The sequence below is a fragment of the Pogona vitticeps genome, chromosome 1 (genome assembly GCF_051106095.1).
Source record: "Pogona vitticeps strain Pit_001003342236 chromosome 1, PviZW2.1, whole genome shotgun sequence".
NCBI classification, from domain to species: domain Eukaryota; kingdom Metazoa; phylum Chordata; class Lepidosauria; order Squamata; family Agamidae; genus Pogona; species Pogona vitticeps.
In genome coordinates this window covers 136365748-136388741 of record NC_135783.1, presented here as the reverse complement: position 1 = coordinate 136388741, position 22994 = coordinate 136365748, and the positions used below count along the sequence as shown (strand labels likewise).

Genomic DNA, 22994 nt, shown 5'->3' with positions numbered 1-22994 from the left:
AAGCAGAAACATGAAACCATAGAATGCAATGCGGCACAAAATCAGCAGCATGGGATAGCATCAACAGAGCAAAGTTCACAATCAGAATTTCTGGATCAGGAGGTTGAATAATTATTGCAAGGCTGTCTCTGAAATGTACGTGCTGCTGAACATAAAAATACTTAACATACATATAAGAATCATTTTTTCAAAAAACCATCATATATTTATACCTTTATACACAACGGAGAGGGAAAGGGGGAAACAAAACAGTGAACCAAAGTATACTTCATCAATAAGAGGGATCTGGAAAACTGGAATTGCAAAGGAAGAGTTTTAGCATGCCTTAGGAACCCACAATGCTTAGTACATGCTTCCGCTCCAGAGACAAAGTGTTCCAAAGGACAGGGGCACATCTCTAAATTTTGTTTTTTGAATGGCTGACAGACTGATCAAAAGAATATACGGCACCACCAGAAGGGCTTCCCTTAAAGCTCAAACGGATTGGGCAAGAGTCCATAAGATGCAAGAGTCTCCCATATAAATAGGTCAGCGCACAGTAAGCAAAAAATATAAAACTATCTTATAAAGAGGAAGCTGCTTGCTTCCTGTTACACCATGTGCAAGGCAGTAAGACAGCTTCCACTCTGACAGCTAAATGAAGCAAACCTTTAGGGCAGTGGTCCCCAACCTTTTTGACACCGTGGACTGTGGGGGAGGGCAGGGTCAGTGTGTGGGGAAGATGGGGCAGCCCCCGCACTCATGCGCATGCACAAAGGGGCGTGGCACACTTGCACAGGTGCGCCCGCATGCATGTGCAAAGGGGCTGTGCGGGCAGGAGTGCATGTGAGGGTGTGGGGGAGATCTGTCTCCATGGCCTAGGCCACAAACTGACACCAGGCTGCAGAACAGGGGTTGGGGATCCCTGCTGTAGGGGACGCCTGCCTGCCTGCCTGCAGACTAAGAGACACACAGGAGATACACTAGAATGTGGAACTCTTCCAAGTTTTGGGGAAAGGGCAAACTGCAAACGTAGTTTATGGAAGGTAAGGTTGGGGGAGAGAAGCAACTTGAGCACGAGCAGCCTTTACATTTTGCCTGAGCACAGCCACCTTTGCTGCACTTTGTGTTCCCCATGCAAGAAAAGAGCTGGTGCTGTTCCAGTGCAGAAAGTACAAGAGAAAGCAAAGTGCCGTTCGCTTCCACTTCGGCCAGTCAGCTGGCCCTTGAAACCCAGGCTGACTACACCCGGCATAACCTCTCCTTTCTCTCCTGTGCGGGAGCAGGCAAGGGTGGAGTAAAACTAGATCCCTGGGGAAAGAAACACATCAAGAAGCCCCAGCCAGCACTTCAGCCATGGAGGCAGTGACATCAGGAAGTTTGACAATCGTTCCACCACCGTCTGGCCTGCAAGGGTGGGGAAATCACACCTGCCACCCCAAACTAGTTCCCATCCCAAAAGTAAATCCCATAAATAATCTAGGATGGGGGCAGTGATGGGAGAGGTCCAAGGAGAAGGTCATTTGGACTGCAGATTGAACATTCCCCGACTCTTCTTCACCTTGGATTGCTCTAATTAAGGGATAGGACAGAATAACTTTTATTACGGTCAAAGACCGGCAAGAGTCTAATTAAGGGATTCCCACCCACCCACTGAACCAGATCCTTCCCCTTTCACCAAAAGGCCAAGGTTCACCACCATGGACATAACGAAGCCGAATGCTTTCTCCCCAGCCACTACCAAATTACCCGATGTTCCATAAAGGTGACTGTTTCCTCCCCCCCCCCAAAATACAAATTACATACACTTTGCATACAACCATGTCTGCAACAGGCAGAACAAACCAACTGTGAATACCTTTTTTCTTGGAGGGAGAATCTGTTTTGCTCACTGGCTGTGCCAGGCAAGCCAAAGCCTGTTTTACATCTTCCATGGCAGGGTGTGGAGGTGCCGCTGCCCCTAAAGTGTCTACCTCTGGCTCGTTGATCTCAGGTACGACTCTCTCGGGCTCCATGTCTTCCAGAGTTATCACCGTGTGATCCTGTCCCAGGACAGGTAAGGCCGACGTGCCTGGAATCTCTTCTGAATCATTCCCCTGAATGACTCGGAAGTGAGTGCTTTCAGAAAGATTCACATTCACTGTGTTGCTGCTGGATTCTTTTGGCTTCAGGGGAGCAGCAGTCTACAAAGGAAAGGAAAGACAAACATACCTGCTCAGAGGAGATTCCAAAAAGTATGAGAGGAGAAAAAGGGTGATGAAGACTCCTTCCCTGGTGCACTGCACAGGAGACTCAGACGAATTCGAATAGCTTCACATAATACACAGCAACTAACCCAGGCTTGACCCTAAGCAAAGGGGAATGGTAGCCAGTCTGTGCTCTCTGATGAGGGCAGCAGTAGGACAGATCGGTCTTTAAACACCGAGCACCCACATTTCCAGGTTACTGTCTGGGGGCACAAGATGCAACTAAGCTAAGCTGATCTTGCTCTAGACAGTACCAGGATGGAAGACAATTTCAGAACACTCATGTCTTTTGCCTTGATTTTCTTGATGGAAGAAAGATCGGATGGCATTTGCATTTTTATGTACATTTAAAAAAAACACCCTAAGACCTATGCCAAACAAATGTAGGCTGAAATCTGACATCCAAATGCAAAGAGAAGAACATCTCAGGTCCAATAATCACTAAGCTTTAATATGGCTGTGATGTCAGTCAGTATTTCACCCTAATCTGCTTATTTTCTCTCTCCTCTCCTCCAGCACAGATGCAAGGAGAAGACTGAAAGCACCTCCTTCCATTTTAAACTGACTGTGCTCTGTCATTTTGCTCAAATCAAGAACTGTGGTTCAGCTAGGCTTTATCTGAAGAGCCAAAGATTAGAAACCATGCTTGAAGTTGGCTTGTTTGCATAAACTACCTTTTTTTTTTTTTTTTACAGTTTAGATGAATTGACGAGCTGGAAAAAGATGCTTCTAATCTCTCTGTAGCAACTCCAGAGGAGACAGAAGAAGTCAACTGACCTAAAACCTGTGAACACACCTTTAAACCGGATCTGGGGAACCAAGAGCATTCCAGATGTTCTTGAACTCAGATTCCTATTAGCTCTACCCAGCCTGGTCGAAAGTGAGGGATTATGGGAACAGCTGTTCATCAACATCTGGAGAATTACAGGTTTCCCAATCCTGGATCATGTCATCCTTTAATGTTAAATCAGAATCTTCCCTCCCAAGGGCTCTGACATGACATTTTTGGGCTTTTTGGCCGTCAGGCAGCCCTCAAAACAAAAGAACATCTGGTAATATTTTCATTTCAAACCATGCTGGGTTTTTTTTCCCCTCCTACAATACCTTTGCAGCTTGAGGTAGTTCTCCCCAATCCCAATGCATCTGTGGATTATTCTTCTGGATACTCCTTTCTGTGGGTTTGCTGACTAGTTCTGAATCACTTTTCGGAGTGGCTGGCCGTGATCCTGAAGGACTGCAAAAAAAATTTAAAAACAAGTAAGTAAGAAGGAAAAAGACACAATAAAGGAAGGAAAACAATGTATGCATCCTTGTGCCAATATATTATCCATGTTAGTGCCAATCCGTACTTCAGTTGGGCCAATTACATTTCACACACATAGTGGGATGCAGGGTATGTTAAGAGGCAGCCATCCAAAATGCAAACATGGATGAAAGGGATAGAGAGATTAAGCACTGTGGGAGTCAGAGCTTTAGCACTATGAAAATAATTGCAGAAGGCTGACCAGCAATCCCTTTTCCTGACTTCTGAAAGTAAATGAAATTATATGCAGACAGTGAATATATAAGTTAGAAATGCAGATCACTGACTATTTCATGTTAAACATTTATGGTGCAGAGTGGCCAGAGCATTAAGCTCTGAAGGACATCAACAACATCCATAATGATTAATCAGATCGTACTGTCAGATTCAATTACTGTACTTGAAACAACTTTCAGTGAGAGTGAAAGAAGAAACTTCCAAAGCAGGAACGGAGTTGAACATTAAAAAGACAAAAAAATCATGACTATAGAACAACTACACAACTTTAATGCTGACAATGAAGAAACTGAAATAGTTAGAGATTTTGCTCAACCATCAATCCAAATAGAGACTGCAGCCAAGAAACTGGAAGAAGACCAAGACTAGAAAAGGCAGCAATGAAGGAATCAGAAAAGATAATCAACTGTAAGAATGTGTCCCTGGAGAACAAGACATCCACACTTGTATTAACAATCACAATGTATGCATGTGAAAGATGGACAGGAAATCAACTGACCAAAAAAAAGATTGTTTTGAAATACAGCATTGAGGGAGAGCTTTGCAGGTACCCTGGACTGCTAGAAAGATGACTAAGTGAATCCTAGCGCAAATCAAATCTGAACTCTTTCTGGAGGCAAAAGTGCTGGAACGGAGGCTGCCCTATTTTGGGCACATCATGGGAAGGCAGGATCTTCCGGAAAAGACCGCAATGCTGGAAAGTCAGTGAGGAATTACCCAATCACTGCTAGAATTTTTGTGGCTCAGAAATGGGGCTTTAACACTATGCCTCAAAGAACAATGAGCTACAACATAAAAGACAGCAGAAATGAACAAGCTTACAGCGTATAAAGATTTGAACAACGGATAACAGAACACAGAGGATTTTGATTACTCCCTTGATAGTAAAAACAATAATTGCATGCCATCAAGTCAATTCTGACTCCACTTGAAAAAGTCCAAACAAACTGATAAATATGTAAATATATTCTAACCACTGGCATGCACACCTATATTTTTGTATATATAATTATATTTATTTCTAAATTATACATTTATATGCTAGTCCTACTTAGGAACTGGCTTCTTCTTTTATTTCTTTACCATTAAAAGGTTATAAAGATGTGACTCAAGGGAATTAGAAATGTATGAATAAATAGGTGTGTTTGGGTGCACACGTGTACATACGCATTGGGGGGAAATGTCACCATTTACAGTGCCTGTGCAAACTAAAGATGTCTTCAAAATGGCATTCTTACTAGATTTTCTTGCCAATTTGAGAGGATCCCAGTCTATGCCCAACAGCATTGCAAGATCAAAACCGGGAAATGCAATTGTTGTGCTTCTGAAGTCACAAACAAAAAACAAAAAACAAAACACACACACAAGCTGCCAGGAAATTATGAACCTATACATGTGCAGGATCCACCACGTTAAAAAAAAAGAAGAAAGAAAACAAAAAGAAACCCAAGATTCAAGATGGAACTTCCTTAAGACCGATATCTCCTGCCTGCCTAACAAATCTCCCACTACTGGAAAGGCAGAGGGGTCAGCAACGAGGTGTTTGGCAGGCAGACTCTGAAGACCCTGCAAGAGACTGGAGAAGGCCAAGCTCCCCACATCCTCTCTGCACAGTCAACTGCCACAGCAAGCCCATGTTATTTATTTACACTCTCTTTCTACCAAAAATGGCAGCTCACGGTAGCTCACGGGAATAAAATTAAATACAAATAGATGTAATTTAAATAGGCAGCCAAAACACTTCAGTGGAATGACAGCACTCAACGAGGAGAAAACCCGTTCAACATCAAGCCAGATTTAATAACAAAGACCTGTCTGAATAAAAACATTTTTTGCATGCTATCGGAAAGACAACTGAGGGGGTTGGGTGGATCTGTTTCTCTTTTGTTTTCACGTGAGTCATTTGAGAAGAAAGGTAAGCAATCGTACTTGGCCGAGAACTCCTCCTTGCCTATCCCTAACATATAAGGAAGCATTTTCTCCCATCAGTCATACATCTTGCTGACTGTCTTGTTTGCTTAGGGAACCCCAGAGAAGGGAAAGGGGAAGCTGCTGATATTGCTTTAGTTAGTGGATGAAAGCACTAAGCAAAAAGGAGGCAGGAGCATCTCTCTACTCGATCTAAAAGGGACTGTCTTCACTGCAGCTTTCCATGAAGGCGATTCTTGCTTTGTTACAAGTCATGTACATTTTTTAAAAGCCTAGAAGCCTTTGGGGCTTGGCTTCAATCCTCTCCTGCACAACCGTGAATCCCTTTTAAGCTAACTTTAAATGAAAAGCAGTATTTTCCCACAGTTAGACAATCCACCTTCTGCTTTCTGCAAAATATATATTTATTCACCAGAATTCTATCATATATGGGCATTATTTATATTTATACTTCTTACATTATAATAATATCAATGTTGCTGAATTACTTATAATTATATTTTATACCTTTCAACAGGATGCACATTGCTTTGATAAAGTGTTTTTTTTAAAATGGCAGGAAATCTATTTTAAAAATGCCTTTTAAATCATTTGAAGTTTTTGTGTGAGCTAAAATCTTTTCTTTTGATGTTTTTATTGCTTTTTTATTATTGTTATGTTTTCTTGTCTCTGCCACCCATTTGCTTCTAGCTGGGTGGAATGAAAATGTTAATAAATAAAAAACAATTCTTGCACTCTTACTCTGATCACAAGCTACAGAGACTGACAGAGAGAGAGAGAGAGAGAGAAACTGACAGTTCTGTGCTCTGGACCCTTAAAAGTCTCTTTTTTCCCCCCGAAGGTTTGTGGAATCCCTTGAAAGCAAGTGAGCTCCATGTAGGCATCAGAAGCTTCTACGTTTCCAAAGTATCACTGGCAACCTATAAACTCTTAACCCTGGTTTACCTTCCTGCATCAGCTGCTACTGACTGGGTGACCCTCTTAACACAGAGGATGCGGACAGGGAAACTAGTGTTGCCTAGACTGAAGTGTGATACACTTGCAGAGAAAGGAAGGCTGAGGCAGTTTGAGAGGAAATCTCTGGAGACTAAAGATGGAAAGGGCCAAACCTGCAGAAAAGAAATGGATATGGAAAGACTGAAAGAGTCTGAAAAAGGGAAACGGGAGGGGGGGGGAGCGGGAGGGGAAGCGGACAGAAGCAGGGCCAAAGAAATAAAGACTGCTGGTAAGCATCAAGCAGCCAAACCTTGTGCTGGACGTCTAGACTTTATAATAAAGGCTGCGACCAAAAAAAGAGAAAGAAACCAACTCCCAACCCATGGCACTATCCCCATTTCCTGTCAAGCACTCAGGTTAGTCGTAAGCAGTAGTTTGATAAGTCCCACAAAGTCCGGATATTGATAAATGGATTAAAGGATTAATTTTCATTCCAAATAAACTGGAAGAGTAGCATTTCTACCTGTCTGTAGCACGATAGTGAGAAGACTTGTAGGGACAAGAACTAGATAAGCCTCCATCTGCTGGAACAGTAAGATAAGAGGACTTCCCTGCACAAGTTCTAGGTTTACTGGACATTGCAAAATACAGTAAAAGAAAGGGAGGGGGGGAAATGGCATCATTATTCCATAATACCATCCAGGACATACTTCCCACTAACCCCCATGAGAAAAGAGAAGTTGTTTTAAACACTCTCCGGTTTCTAAATGACAAAATACAGAACTGAGACTAGCAAACGCACCAGAAGATACAAGTTCAGAAGGTCAAAAAACAAAAGCTTTCACAAACATTTGCAGGCACTACAGACATTTTTAGATGCATCCCATTTATTTTTGAGGAAAAATATGAGTGTAAACTAACATATCTAAAAATATCTGTCTAGGTAATATGCAGATACAGTATATCAGACACATAAATACACATAGAGATCACACAGATAAATTCCACTACTATTTAGCATCTCTTTAGCAAACAAGAGTGCAAAAAGTATGATGGTTAATAATAATCATCATGTGACTTTATGGAAACTCTTTTCAGGGTTTTATAGGTGGAGAATACTCAGAAGTGGTCTACCAGTCCCTTCTTTTGGGGATGCCCTGGGACTGTGCAGCTTTGGCCCAAGGCCACCCAGGCTGGTTCTACTCCCAGGAGGCCCAGTGGGGAATCCAACTCCCAACCTCTGGCTTAGCAGATAAATATCTAAACCCCAGAGCTATCCAGCCCACTATGATGGTCTAAAGGAGGTAATAAAACTACGTACTCCTGGTTATAAGGAAAATACTTACAAACCTGGTAGAAAAGATATTTGGTCTTTTTGTGGCAAGCACCATAAAATTATTTCATAATCTCCACATACAATAGGATCTCAGCTGGAAGACTCACAGGTAAATAGGGCATCAAGTGGTATTATGAAAGAGATCCCCAGTCATATACATTTCGCTGCTCCTTCATCATACCACCTGAATACACCAATCCTGTCTGACTTTGGACACTAATCAGGGTCAGGTATGGCTCGTATTTGGAGGGACACCACCAGGTAACACCACAGGAATACCATGTAGTACTAGGGAAGAATTCTGTTTCACTCTGGATGGTACGGTGGCCTAACTCTATATAAGGCAGATTCTCATGTTCCGCTACTGACTATATATATTTTATTTGCATTCAATGTAGCTGCCTCACTAAATTTATTTTTTAAAGGAAGTGGTATGCAGGCCTGCTTCCATCTGGGATCCAACAAATGTGTAGGATTACCCAGGAATAATATATCCTCTCCTAATTCATGTGCAGTCAATGTTCAGCTACAACTGCAATGAACACTAATGAACAGGAAGTGTTCTCGGTTTTAGATGAGGAGGGCATATACAAACATCCCGTCGTATGTAAGTACAGGAGAGAACACCACAAAAGTTCATTTTTGCTCTTCAAAACATTATTAAAAGCGGAGTGCTTTTAATTTTTAAATTTATTTAAAATGTGTACTCCACTTTTTGGTCCAATGGATTCAGGATTATATAGATGGCTCGTCTTCTCATTTAGGTACTCAGAACAATCCTACAAGGGAAGTTAGACTACAAGAGAATGATTAGCCCAGTGAACTTCATGGCCCAGTGAAGAAAGAGCCATTCAGATTTTTTTGGACCACTAATGCCGTAAGATGTCTGCCAGGTAGTACTCCTAGCTTGGAGAATTATGGGACTTGTAGTCCAAAAAATCTGAGTGACATTTACGTATCACCCTAAGTCTCCCAAGTCCTAAAAATAAGGGTTTACAGGGGCTTTTCCTGAAGTGATTTTACCCTAAAGTCCTGTTCTTCAGTCTACTCTCTTGAGGTGACACAAATGAGACTTTCTTACCCGCATTCTCATGTAACACACAGCTGAGCTATGCACATGGGACTGGAACTAGGAAGCAATTGATTCTCTTAAAAGTTGCAGGCGTTTTAATGTGCAATTGGGCCCTGAGATATTTAATCATATGAAGAAAACTAGAAATGTATGCTGTCTAAACATGTGTGTAGAGGGCATTCAGTTTGCAGAGAGGGAACTATCTTGAGATATTTTAGTAACACATACAATACCTTTGTGTGGGTGACCATTCTCCGTCAGAATGAGGGTGAGAGAGTACTCCAATTGAAGAGGAATTTGCCTCAAGCATGTCGTCCCTGCATAGATCAGCAACAGATGTTCTGAAGACAAACAAACAAAAGGTTAAGGCGGAAAGGCACTGTTTTATTTTTTGCTTTGCTTTGTTTTGTCTAAAGGTCATCTCTTGTACCTCAGTTGAAAGCTACATTAGCACTGGGAGAAAAACTCTAATTCCATTTCTTGCTCTAAGAATTGCTAAACCCAATGAGTTGGATCCAGATTAAGTTACAGCCAGATGAATCCCATGAAAATTAATAGGATTTAATGGCCAGAATCCTGTTGCACAACATTAGGATATGCGCGATTCAGATTATGACATCATTCTGTTACTGTTTTGGAAAATTTTTAAATCTTCTACTTTCCCCCTCCCTCCAGCTTCCAGAGCCCTTTTCATCCGGGGGAAGATGCTGGGATCCATGCAATAGGGGGCTCCTTAATGTTGGAAAATTGCTGCCACCAGCTGTGGTGATTCTCTGACACTGCTGAGTCCCTACCCCTGCTCCCAAAGTTTTCCCAGGATGATAGGGACACCTAGAGATCCCTGAAACTGAAGAAGGGAGAATAGGAAACATTTAATCCCCCACTAAACTGCCACAGATGACAGTGTCATCTGAGTTGCGCAGCATAAAGTTAAAGAACAGGATTCTGGTCAGTGTAAGTGATGACTTCTTTAAATTCTAATTATTTTAATGTCTATTTTAAGTACAGTACAACCCCAGTATCTGCTGGGGATTGCTTCCAAAAACCCCTGTGGATAATGAAAACTGCAGATAAGAGCAAACACAATATATAAGCATGGTAAAGGGTGGGACCCAGTTATAATATAATCTTAACCTTCAAAATAGGTCCTATAAATTAACAATGGCTGTTCCAATCAAGTACTCTCATCTGTCCAGTAGAGTACCTGAGATATAAGACTATGCTGTAATACCAGAGGAGTGGATAGGGAGGATGTAGTCTTCCAAATGCTATTGCAACAGCAAACTCCCATCAGCCCCCACCAGCATGGCCAAGAGTGAAGGATGATGGGAATTCCACCCCAGCAACATTTGGGTCCCATGTTCCCCATGCCTCCAACAATTTTTCTATTGAGGAAGAATTCTGAGGTCATGGTTTCATAGATACTGCCTGAGTGAGTATTAATACCTCTGAAAATATTAGATCTTACACCAGTCGATACCTGGTATTGTCTAGAAGCTCATTTTCTTCATCAGAACTCATTTCTATTGAGAACACGTTTTCATCTTCAGTAGTATCGGTATTTTCATCTCTTTTGGACGTGTCTATTTTGTGGGTAGATTTCCTTCTCCTCTTCCTCCTTTTCTTCACAGAGTTCCCCAGGGTAGATTCACTGGTAGATGGAGAGGCAGAGTTTGGCAGCTGGGAGGAGCTGCTCACATCCATGCTCCTAATCCTATCTATCGAGTTCCTCTTCATCTGCAACTCCATGAAAGCTGCTCCATCTGACAGAATGGGCGAGGTAGCCAGGTGGTGTGGAATGGCCGCCTAGAGAAAGGAAAAAAAGGGAAGCCAGGGCCTTATTTCCGTGTCTACTGGATTAGATGGTATTTCTGTTTGTCAGCCCACGTGTCCAACAGGGGCTTCACAAGAAGGGAATCTTGGGCATCTATTTCAACTTTTACAGAATGCAAGCCTCCACTAAGTTGCACAGCTCCTCCCCAAACATGTTTTCATGGAGGTAAGTTGAACTAATTTCAAGCGTGGAAGCAAATGTACGTAAGATTGCAACCTCTGTCATTCAGCTATACAAGATACACATTTCTTTCACGATACAGTGCTATGAAAAGCCACTTCTGCCTCTCTGACAGGCTATAACAGGCTTCTCTTTCTAAATCTCTCCCCTGTCTCTGCCTATCCTACACTGGCTGTGTAACGTGCAATGTAAGAAAAGCCGCAAGTTTTGGTCTGTTCCGCACAAGTGAATAAAGGGCCCCCATGGAGATTCTTGGGCAAATATGCATGCTTGTTTCAAGCCAGCATGTGCACATATGCCTAAAAATCAAAATGGGGGCTCTTTGTTTCCCTATGAGGAACAGAACAAAACTTTCAGCTTTGCTTACATTATAAAATAGGGTTTTGGCCACTGAGCAGATGCTGTCTCCCAGGCACCCAAAGCACGCACACACACACACCAATTTAGGAAACAGAAAAATAATAGGAAGTCAGGGAAAGTACTGGTGATCTAAGCACTCTGGTTTGCTTGCAAAACACAACAAATGCTGACTACCAGTGACAGTCAGGCATCAAATAGTGGAACAACTAACTACATAGCAATCAGCCTCATTGTATGCAAGTTTTTGTCTGCTATGACCATGTCCTATAAAGGAGAAAATATCATCACAGAATCATAGCTTGCTACGATTAACAACCATGGAGTCACAGTATAGGGGCTGCCATGCACCTTCTTCTCCCACCTGTCACGGTACCTCGAAGTCCTGAATAACGTAAGAAATTGAGGGAACTAATAGGAGACCAGAATGAATAGCCATATCTAGAAACCTTCCCATTAAAATAAGTCCCCTAAAAGCAACAGTAAGCAACCTGCAGCCCTCACCAACATGACCTATTGGGGGCTGTAGTCCAGAGCATGCGAATGACCGCGAGCCCCGTGGCAGAGTGGCTAAGCTGCAGTACATCAATCCAAACCTCTGCTTACAATCCGAGTTGGATCCCAATGGGTTCAGATAGCCAGCTCAAGGCTGACTCGGCTTTCCATCCTTCTGAGCTCAGTAAATTGAGTACTCTGTTCACAGGGTGAAGGGGACAATGTGTAGCCTGCATAATTCAATTGTAAATCTCCCAGAGGATAGTTTAACAGCTATGGGATGGTATATAAGCAGCACACTTTAAGGAGCAACAGCCTGAAGAGGCAAGCCTCTGCAGTGCGTGGATCCAGGTTTATTTTATTTATTTATAGGTTCACGGGTCATCTGGAGGACCTTCACCTGTAAAGGAGGCGCCTTGTTAAGACTGTGGTTTTCCACAGGTGGGAAAACCAAAAGTGTCAGTGGACATGGACGGGGCTGGCCTGCTCCTCTCCTCAAAGATTTCTTTCATCTCCCTTTGGCCCCTGACGTGTGCGGACAGGGCTTATCGCCTTCTCATGCTCAGTGGGGAAGTGTGGGGGTTTAAGACAGCTTTGTGAGGAAGAAATGGCACAAGAAACCCGTGAGGCTGCCAGGGGCATCAAGCGGTTCCTTCTTTCTACAGAACGGCTTCCGGGGTGATTCCTCAGCATGGCTGGGATCGTACGTGACGTGAGGAGGCGCACTCTCTGACCTATGTGGCTTTGCTTCACACTGGAGGGAGAACAAATAGCAGCAAAAAGGGCCTGAAATGGCTGGTTCTGTTTTCCCTCCACTGCTTATCTTTTGCCATTTCTCCCTCAGTAAAAGGAGTACCCGGCTGACTGGAGGAAGTGTTCCTTGTGTAATGATGTTGCAAACTATCCAAAGAATGCTCCGGGCCCTGTGGGGTGGTATACAAGTCCAAACAATAAACAAATAAATAAATTATACCAAACTGTCCACCCTGTCTCGAAGGCACAACAATCCTCTTGCTATTGTGGTTTTGGCAACTCCATTATAGATGCCAAAAGATACAGGTACCTTTGCACACTGTTGTTTATCATAAATAAAAGGAGGTAGAAAGGCGCAGTTCTCTCTTACCTGATCATCCTCTGTTTCCTCTACAAAAAATGCTTCTCCATTGTCTCCTAATTTCATGTGCAAATCCACAGGTTCTCCATTAATTTCTATATCAACCTTGAGAGAAAAAAAATACATTTGAAGATTTAATTGCATAACCTAAAAATTAAATTCATCCATGAGTGGCTTGGCATACTGATCATTATTCACATGTATATAACTATTTTTCAAGTAGTGAAAGCACTTCCCATTATCTCAGTCATCCCTCTAAAGTAGATCACTATTATTATCCTTATATCACAACTAGATGGGTGGAGAGAGAGAAAATTGAAGTTTGTTCAAGTCCAGCTACTAAATGCATTGCTGGGATAGCATCTTAACCTGAGACTTCCCAGATGTTTTTTTAACTTAGTACAGTTCTATGCCAACTAAAATTGAGGAAGAGAAGAATGAGTCATCAAAAATTAAGCATTAATTAGGTACCAAATCCCAGATGTTACCAAGCTAACATTACATCATTTTAAGTTATGCTGCTTACAGAGAAGAGAGGTGGCATTAAGTGGTTGAAATCCTGTTGCTTAGAGTAGTAGGTTGCACTAGGGTAGGCCCATTAAATCAATGGGGATCAACTCTTCCATAAGTTCCATTGATTCAGAAGGACCCACTCGACTTGTCTCAACTACAGCAGACCCATTTGAATCATCAGAACTTATGGAAGAGTTGTAGCACCCAATCCCCAATGAATCAATGGGCCTACTCTAGTGCAACTTAGGAACAGGACTTCACCAATATGTGCTTAATTCCAAAGAAGATTATGAAATCCAAGAAACATAAAAGTGTTTAAATTTGTAGTTTTAAGGTGATACACTTGCTACACAAATAAACTTGCCTTGAGCACTGGATTTGGAGGGGAGGGGTATTTAAAGCCGTGATAAAAGGCTTATCACTGGCAGTGGATCAATGAGCACACAACCAAACTGCAGTTATCATCTCCTGAGTCTATTCACGTGACAGAAAACTGCTAGATAATCTTTGTTAAGAGATCCACAGTCTTGTTCCTAGCATGCTTTTGTTGGACGTCGTGACTCTCATGCTGCTTCATACATGCTTCTAGTTTGCCCTGAATGGCAAACTACAAATTGTTTTCAACATGTGATTACGTCTGTACATGTGCTTTCATTTTCAATTAAATGGCAGATGCAGAAGAGTGGCAACATTCACTTTGGCACTGTGGTATTAAAAGGGAAGGAAGATATAACCCTTCTTTCCCTCTGCTATATGTTGATTAAAAATTCTTGCCAGTCAAAGTTATTTGCCCAGACAAAAACTGCTACTTGTGCCTATGGCTGCTTTCATCTTGAGGCAAGCTCTGGCAGATGACTTTATTGGGAAAGTGGCATGGACGAAAGAGATAAAGACTTATGCCACAGTCACAGTTTGCACCTGGTGTCCTTTACCCTGATTTTTTTTAAAACCAAAAGATATATAGACACATACAATCTCACATTTAAGATACTGTACTTGAGCCTTATTACAAACCATGATTGACATAAACCACGTTAACGTGACTTCTGTTTCTTACCACTTTTTCCTTTGAACGCAGAACTCCCATTTTCCCAAAGCGCACGTGGAATGGGGAACACTGGAGATTTCCATCTGGTTGGCGGACAACAATGACATCAATGCATCCGGATAACGTGGCAGGATTTAATCCTTTATAGAAATCTTTCACGGTCACAAAGACTTGGCCTGCTAACTGTCCAACGTAATTCATGGTTTGGGCCTGCAGATAAGAAACAGAAGGCAGATGGCTTCAGGATACCATACAATGACCCCTGTGCATCCTGCTGTTCTGAAAGATTTCTTCAAGTTCAAAAGTCTCTGAAGCACCTTTCAAGTTTTTTTTAAAAAACCCTATAGGACAAATATAGTTGGGTGATCAATAGCGCTCAGCTGCTCAGCTACTAATGCAGGGGCAACAGAGAAGCATGGAAAACATGGCCTTCTATGGCATTCAGAATGATATCCACCTTGTTGATGAAAGCATTCTTGGCGGCTGGCTGGGTGGCATGATCCTAAAACCTCTACCCCCGACTCCATCTTCAAAGCAGCCCAGCAAGAAACAAGAGGCACAAAGTGCCATGCTACTGTACTGCTACTACTTAATTCAACAAGATATGCCAATAACTTTCCACTCAGACCTACAGCAGCGAATATTGAAATTCTCAAGAGGCAATATGCAAAACCATCAGAGAGTTATTAGATGTGCTGTTCATAATATAACTGAGCATTGTGCCTGGAAGTTCTCAAGATGACCTTGGGAAATCATTATTTCTCAATCACAGCTTTGAAAGGTTATTTTTCTGGCAACATCTCCCAAAATCCCCCAGCCAAATACACCCAGCAGCCATTATTGGCTGAAAGATTCTAGATCAAAAAAGGGACCCTTCCCAGCTCTGGTTCAAATTCTCTAGATCAGAGATGGCCATGAAGTGGCGGCATTTTGTGTCAGTTTGTCTGATGGCCACACAGCTGATGATCTGGCACCCCATCACCTCCATTGTGCACCCACTCAGAGGCAGGGCAGAGAAGCCAGAGCAACTGGCAGTTCGTGCCCATCTCTACTCTAGATACATCCTTTGTTGCCTTCATAGAGAAGAGAAGCAGACCTCTGCAAAAGAGCAGCAGGTATTTGTTTTATTTATTTATTTGATTTATATACTGCCCATCTGGCAGCCAAGGCAACTCCTCTGACCTGGTTGCTTAACCATCACACTCAGGGCACATCCAGACGTGGGCAGTTGGAACAATCTAGTTTGCACTTAAAAGGCTGTTAGCTTTAGTGTGATCTAGTTTATCTCTCTCTTGAGCAATCCTTCCATTCACACTGACTTATTTTCTTCCGTGAGAAGCTTCCACACAGGTTTTTGGATCACTCCAATACAACTCCCTTTCAATTAATGACACTATCCTTCCCACTCATTCCCCTGCCTTTTCTGGTGGTCATCATGCAGAGGACCACAACAACTTTTCTTTATTTTGTTAAATAAAATAAATGACACAGGGAAACAGAAATGCATCTACCTAGCATAGTATACATAAGACAGCCAATGTATCTCATTGATCTAGAATGGCACTGCATCAATAGAAAAATATGGGGGGGAATGGTACCATTTCTAGGCACTTTTCTAGTTTTTCTGACTAATAAAAAGGACACTGACTGCATTTATTTGTCAGCTTACACTCTATGATCTACCTACTTTTTCAGCTTTGAGGAGAAAAAAAATTCAGAAGAATCCAGGTGATAAGTGGCCAAACTGATTTACAGAAAACCTCTGACTGTATTTATTGTTGACAAGGTCATGTTAGCCCCACTTTTTAACCTTTCCCAAGAGTCTCCCAACATACATACAGTATCTAATTTAAAAATACAAATAAATAAATAAATAAAATGAATGAGATTTTAAAAAAAAACAGCCTGCAAAAGAAACAAACAAAAGGGCATAAAACAGAAGCAGAAAGAAAGAAAGAAAGAAAGAAAGAAAGAAAGAAAGAAAGAAAGAAAGAAAGAAAGAAAGAAAGAAAGAAAGAAAGAAAGAAAGAAAGAAAGAAAGAAAGAAAGAAAGAAAATGCAAAAGTTTAGCTAATAAAATGTCTCCTCTACCAAGTGCTGAATAATCTCAAAGGAAGGTGCCAACCAAGTTTCCTGAGAAAGGGAATTCCACAATCTTGGCGCCACAGTCAAACAGACTGTGTCACGCATCACGAACATCCAAATCTCTACTTACAGTGGGACCCCAAGCAAGCCTTTTATGAGAAGTGGGTGGGCAAACTCACATACTGGAGGGCAGTCCCTCCTATTATGTCATCCAAGGATCTGAAATGCTAGATTGGGTGATCTGGTGGAACATAAACAACTACCTTGTATGAAGTCAGGCTATTTGACTATTTGCTAAAGAGGAGATGCTGCGTAATGAGAAAGCAACTGAACAACATGGAAGGGCAGAGGAAAGTCTTGGTCTTCAACCATTTTCTTTCACAGCTTTGTAAAAAATTCCTAGAAAGTAGCAGAAAGGCAAGAGATTATACCCAAGCCTTTAGTAAAGAGAAGAAAACAGGACACCTCTCTTACTGTCACCTCTCCTGCTATAAAGGTTACGAAAGCAACATTCTCTCTTCAGGTTCCAAGAAAGCAAAAGCAAAACCCTCCTAGTGGCTGAAGCACAAGGAATTAGCTTGCCTGGAATTTAGAAATGCAATTAAAGACGTACAGTATCTCTTCACCAAAAGGAGAGCAATTTGTTTCCGGTTGTTGCTCCCAGTGAACAAAAGAGCTATTAATAGTTTAAAGAGATTATACACCAGGTCAAGCCAACACTTGTGAAAAAACAATCCTGCTTTCCTTCTTCCTAACTCTTAGCCAAGGCTATCTGAGAGGGTGCAACAGTGTCTTACTGCTTTTCTGTTGCCAGCTTTCAAACCCACTGGTGAGTTTGGAGAAGAGGAGCATTTTCAACAAGCATTTCCGAAAACTGCATAGTTTTGAGTATCAAGATGAAGGAGCCCAATTCTGGCTTGTGGTTTCTTCCGTTTTTCTATCCAGTACACTCATCATCATCATTTTAGAACTTCACAGCTGGAAGGGCCCCCTGTGTATATCATCAAGCCTCAGCCTCTGTCAAGGAGGCACAGTGGGGGAATCGAACTCCCAACCTCTAGCTCTGCCACGTAACCCACTGAACTATCCAGCATGGCACTCAGGGCATGACTACACAAGGAAGAGCACTCACTTTGCTTTAAGTTTTTAATACAGTATTGGACTCCTATTGGTTTCTGCTAGTGAAATCTCTGTAGTTGTCCACACCAATACAATCAATTACTCTGTTGCAAGAGTTCACACCACACTTCCCAGTCAGTTCTATTTTCCACTGAAGACACAGCCCTGTGTTTTATCCTTTCCCCCCCCCCAGAAGTGACATAGCATTTACAGTGGACCTCAACTTGAGAACATCCCTACATAAGAACGATTCGAGTTAAGAACGGCTCCGTCCGCAAAAAGTTGCTTCGACTTGAGACTTGAGAATGGAGCCTCGACTTAAGAACCAAAGAAAGAAAGAAAAACTTTCCTGTCCTTTGTGTATCTGATAACTACATTTGATACGCATAATTTAATGGAACAGGAAAACTTGATGTTGGAGGGGAGAAAATAGGTGCTCAGTTGAGGGGAATTATCCTGCTGCAATACTGAATCCCCTGCAATACTGAATCCCCCCACCATCACCATCTATACAGGACACACCTGCAGCTATCCTTTTGGACCAAGAGAGGTGATCATACATGGCAGAAAACTGAAATAAGTTATACCAGCTGAATTGGTACAAAATAAACCACCCCCTGCCAGCTGAACAAAAAGTAAACATTCCCCACAGAAAAAGACTGGGTTTCTCAGTAGAGAACTCAGCTTTACATCTCATAGTCACCAGTAAATGTGTCAATTTCAACAATGCCAACTCCAACATACACTGTGAGGTGAGCTGCAATGTAGTCACACATCCCATCTACTACTGTAACTGGAGAATGGGACTTTTGATTCTAATGCACTGGTTCCCAACCTTGGGTAAGTCAGGTGTTCTTGGACTGCAACTCCCAGAAACCCCAGTCAGCACAACCAGTGGTGAAGGCTTCTGGGAATTGCAGGCCAAGAACATCTGGGTTACCCAAGGTTGGGAAGCACTGTTCTAATGGATTTTTAAAAGTCAGTGCTCGAAAAGGAGGCATATCACAACATCCCCAACCGAATATCGTTGCCTCCTCTTGAAATGCATTCCTGTCCTATTCCCAAGCAGTCTTCTGTATTGTGTACAACTATGATGGCGTACCACAAGCTTAGGGACATGGTGGCGCTGCGGGTTAAACCACAGAAGCCTCTGTGCTGCAAGGTTGGAAGACCAGCAGTCATAAGATCGAATCCACGTGATGGAGTGAGCGCTCATTGCTTTTCCCAGCTCCTGCCAACCTAGCAGTTTAAAAGCATGCAAATACAAGTAAATAAACAGGTACCACCACATAGGAAAGTAACAGCGTTTCATGTCTAGTTGCACTGGCCACGTGACCACAGAAACTGTCTTTGGACAAACGCTGGCTCTACGGCTTGGAAACGGGGATGAGCACCGTGCCCTAGAGTTGGACACGCCTGGACATTTGTCAAGGGGAACTTTCAGAATTTTTTTTTAACCACAAGCTTTAATGTTGCTCTTGGAAAAAACAAAGCAGTTCAGTTACATAGCTGAAATATTTGGTAAAGAGCCTGGACAACTTCTACACTGCCCCATTTCTAAAGCCAACACATGTTTCAAACAAGAATGTCCTTGTTCAAGTATATGACGTTTTGTTTACTGAACATAATAAAGCAGCTACAGAAGCATGCATCAGCATGCTTGGAACTATTACTGATTCTGTGAGTTATGTGTATGCCATTATTTTTTTTAGCTAGCCTTTTACTAATGTTCTACTCCATCCCAGTGGAATTCAAGCGAGAAACTCCACTTGCTGTACAAATCACACAGGATCTGAAAATTTTGCAAGTACAGTAACAGGAAAATGCAGAGATAAACCTTCTAGCTTAACTAGTATAGTATAGCATAGCAGTGATGTCAAAGAAAGCAAATAAAACCATTACAGAACCATAATAGGATCACAACATGCCTCACCTTGGACTTCTTTTAGAAAAAAAATATTCTTCTGCTAATGAAAATACACTTTATTTAATGCAATCGTACTTCAACCCTTTAAAAAATGCATGCTTTCAAGCCAAGCTGAGGTTGCATCCAATGCATATTTATTTGGGAATAAACCACACTACGCTCAGGAGGACTTGGTATTTAATTCCAACCAAGGAAACACACAGAGTATATCTGGCTGTATGCCATGTGTTTTTTCCTAGTCATATTTAAGTTCCACTATAAATCACATGCTTTATTTATCACACTTTTAGCCCACCTTCATAGATAGTAAATATATTGTCCTCATTATCCCATGATTAGTTTAGGCTAAAAATAGATTAATAGCCACTTTTTATCAGTGTGACACTGATCATTAAGTCATTAATGTGACACTCTTAAGTCATTAAGAGTGTCAGCCAGGCACTTGGGAAAACCAGATTCAAGTCCCTTTTGAACAAGACACCCACCAGGTGACTTTAGCCCAGTCATCTTCTCTCAACTTGATCTACCTCACAGGGTTATTGTGTGGAGAAAGCAGGAAGGAGATCACCTTTCTTTCCTCATTGGGAGGAAAGGCAGGATATGATTCACAGCTGAGCAGGGATCTGATTCTGGGTCTAACTCCCTAACACTTTGTAAACTCACAGGAAGACTTGTCGGTTGCCGTTAAGTTGCCTCACTTACTTCAGTAGACTAAACCTCTAAACCTCTAGAATGCAGGCAAGAGTTCACAGCTCCTGTATTGATCTGGACTACACATATAGATTATGAGAAAAGAGGCTAAGACTAAAATATTATTCTTTATGACTGTATGCTATATAACCATGTGTTCTGTGATGGACCTGTCATTTTAAAATGTATTTTTACATTTTGTTTTTACATTTATATGTTTTTTACATTTTAAAGAGCCTCGTGGCGCAGTGGTTAAACTGCTGTACTGCAGCCCAAACTGTGCTCATGACCTGGGGTTCAATCCCAGGTAGCCGGCTCAAGGTTGACTCAGCCTTTCCTCCTTCCTAAGTGGGTAAAAGGAGGACCCAACTCGCGGGGGGGGGGGGCAATGTGTAGCCTGCATAATGAACTTGTAAACAACCCAGAGAGTGCTTGAAGCACTATGGGGCTGTATATAAGCAGCACGCTTTGCTCTTTTTTTGCTTTTATTTTTAAAATGTTTTCAATGCAAGTAAAACAAAGAAGACAGAAGCATTTCTTTAAAAACTGGAAGTTTACTATTTCCTTCTGGTGAGACACTAATGACTCACCAATAAAGCAGACAACTTGAACGCCAGCAGGATCTATGTCACTTTTCCCAAAATAAAAGGGGTACCTTCCAATCAAAGTGAAACACTTTTTAAAAATATCCTAATAATTTCAGTGACAAAAACACGGGCATACTTATTGTTATCCCACTGAAATCAATAGGATACTTTTATATGGAAGATGGTCAAATTTTCCAGTTAACTTCGTGACAGAAAACTAGAGATGGATGGATTTGTATTTTGTACTGGGCTACAAAACACATGCTGCTTGGGGGACATCATCGTCCTAGAACTGCAGAGCTGGAAGGAACCCAACGGATCATCAAGTCCGGCCCCTGTCAGGGAGGCACAGTGGGGAATTGAACTCCCAAACTTTAGCTCCACAGCCAGAGACCTAAACCTGAGCTATCTGGCAGTTCTGGGCGATGTAGTTCAAAAAAATACAAATCTGCACTTTTCTACTGACAACAGTCTAAAACAGTTCTGATCACATCATTTTCCATGACAGAGAAAACAAGAGTTTAATAATAAAAAAAATAGAAACAAATGGATTCACAAACCTACCAGGCCAACTAAATAGGGCTGTAAATCCCCAGTACTGTATAAAAAAAGGGTTAATTGGCCTCAATGTGTAGCAAGGAAATTCAAACTTAGAAAAGCCATTTGGGTTATCAACTCTAGGTAAAGCCTGCCTGATAGCTCTCTGTGGACCACTTCTCCATGCGCATGAGACAGCTGTGCAATGAAGCTGACTAGACACCAACACAGGCCCACAGGGCATGGGGGGGAAAGGCCAGTGCAGTATTCAAACACCGGGTTAACAATGCCTGTCCCATCTTAATCTATACAGTAGTATTTGGAAATGGTTGTTTTCCACCCTCCACTCACAGAAGCAAGACAACCTGCCTTTTTCTTCAGCCAAAATAGCAGGAATAAACCCAAAGCACCCCCCCCAACACCCAGCCCTTTCTGCTTGCCCATGAGGCCTTTAGGCCCGACATCTCCCTGGGGCTTGCCCACCTCCCTCCCTGGCCACCAGGCACATTCAAAAGGCACCCTCTTCTCTCCCTCGCCCACTTTTCCAACACCAGAGCCTCTGCTGCCCCAGACCCCTAGCCAAAGCCACAGAACAATTTTTTAAAAAAAATCACAAAGGGAAACTATTCATTCACACGCTGCGGATAGGCAGGCTGTTATTTAAAATTCAAATCTGACACCCAGTCCAGGGCAGATGGGGGCGGGGGGACCTCCGGAGTGGTAGATTTCTATGGAAAAAGTACATTTGCTCCCAATGCAGGTAAGCAACGGTTAACGGCTCTTCGTTTGCCCACTTTATGCAATGCGATCTTGCTTGCAACACCCAGCAACAGCACCCGACGCCTCGGGCGTTTTCCTGCCAGCCTTCCATTATTTCTCCTTCCCTTCTTCTCCCTTCCCCGCCCACGTTTATCCTTCGCCCCTTTTGTACCTGCCTGTGCTGCTGCTGCTTCTTCGAGAGAGAGAGAAACGTCCGCCGCTTTCCACCAGGGAGGCGGCAACGGGCCCCCGCTGGCTCTCCCCCTTCTGCCCTCCTCGCCCCCGGGGAGAACGGAGAGGCTGGGTGCGGGCAAGGCTGCGGCAGAGACCGACCGCCCGAGCGAGCGGCGCCCTGGCCTTCTGTGTGCAAACAAGAAGCTGTCAGGGATGCCAATGGGTCCCACATCAGCCAGCGGCCCGGGCCCCGCCCCGGAGGCGGGATTTCGAGAGATGGACAGGAGGCAGGAGGGAGAGGGGGGGGAATCAAGGGGAAATCAGGACACGACCCAGCAACGCCAGACAGAGAGGAGCGCCCCTGTCAAAGAAGCGTCCCTCTTTCCGCGCGCGCCCCGCTTCCCCGCCGCCCTCTCTCTTTGGCTGACACGCTGTGTGTGTGTGCGCGCACACTGAAAGCAGGCCTGGTTAATTGAGGAACTTCATCAAGGCTGCAAACAGCGAAAATAGTACAACTCCTGTTGTTTGAGCTGCACT

At 42.8% G+C, this 22994-nt stretch overlaps 1 protein-coding gene across 6 annotated transcripts in view; it reads right to left on the bottom strand.

The window, feature by feature from the left end:
• Positions 1-22994, bottom strand: part of LPIN1 (lipin 1) — a 97640-nt gene that overhangs the window by 25257 nt on the left and 49389 nt on the right. For 2 of the 6 annotated variants that reach the window (XM_073001631.2, XM_078388202.1), the window contains 7 exons: positions 14589-14789; positions 13028-13123; positions 10519-10844; positions 9272-9379; positions 7154-7261; positions 3330-3459; positions 1838-2162 (listed from right to left, as the gene is read on the bottom strand). In XM_073001631.2, the coding sequence (XP_072857732.2) occupies positions 1838-2162; positions 3330-3459; positions 7154-7261; positions 9272-9379; positions 10519-10844; positions 13028-13123; positions 14589-14789 (1294 nt within the window). Of the gene's footprint in view, positions 1-1837; positions 2163-3329; positions 3460-7153; positions 7262-9271; positions 9380-10518; positions 10845-13027; positions 13124-14588; positions 14790-16670; positions 17052-22455; positions 22644-22994 lie in introns of those variants that run through there. The other 4 variants (XM_073001638.2, XM_078388191.1, XM_078388180.1 and 1 more) reach the window with 4 other exon arrangements.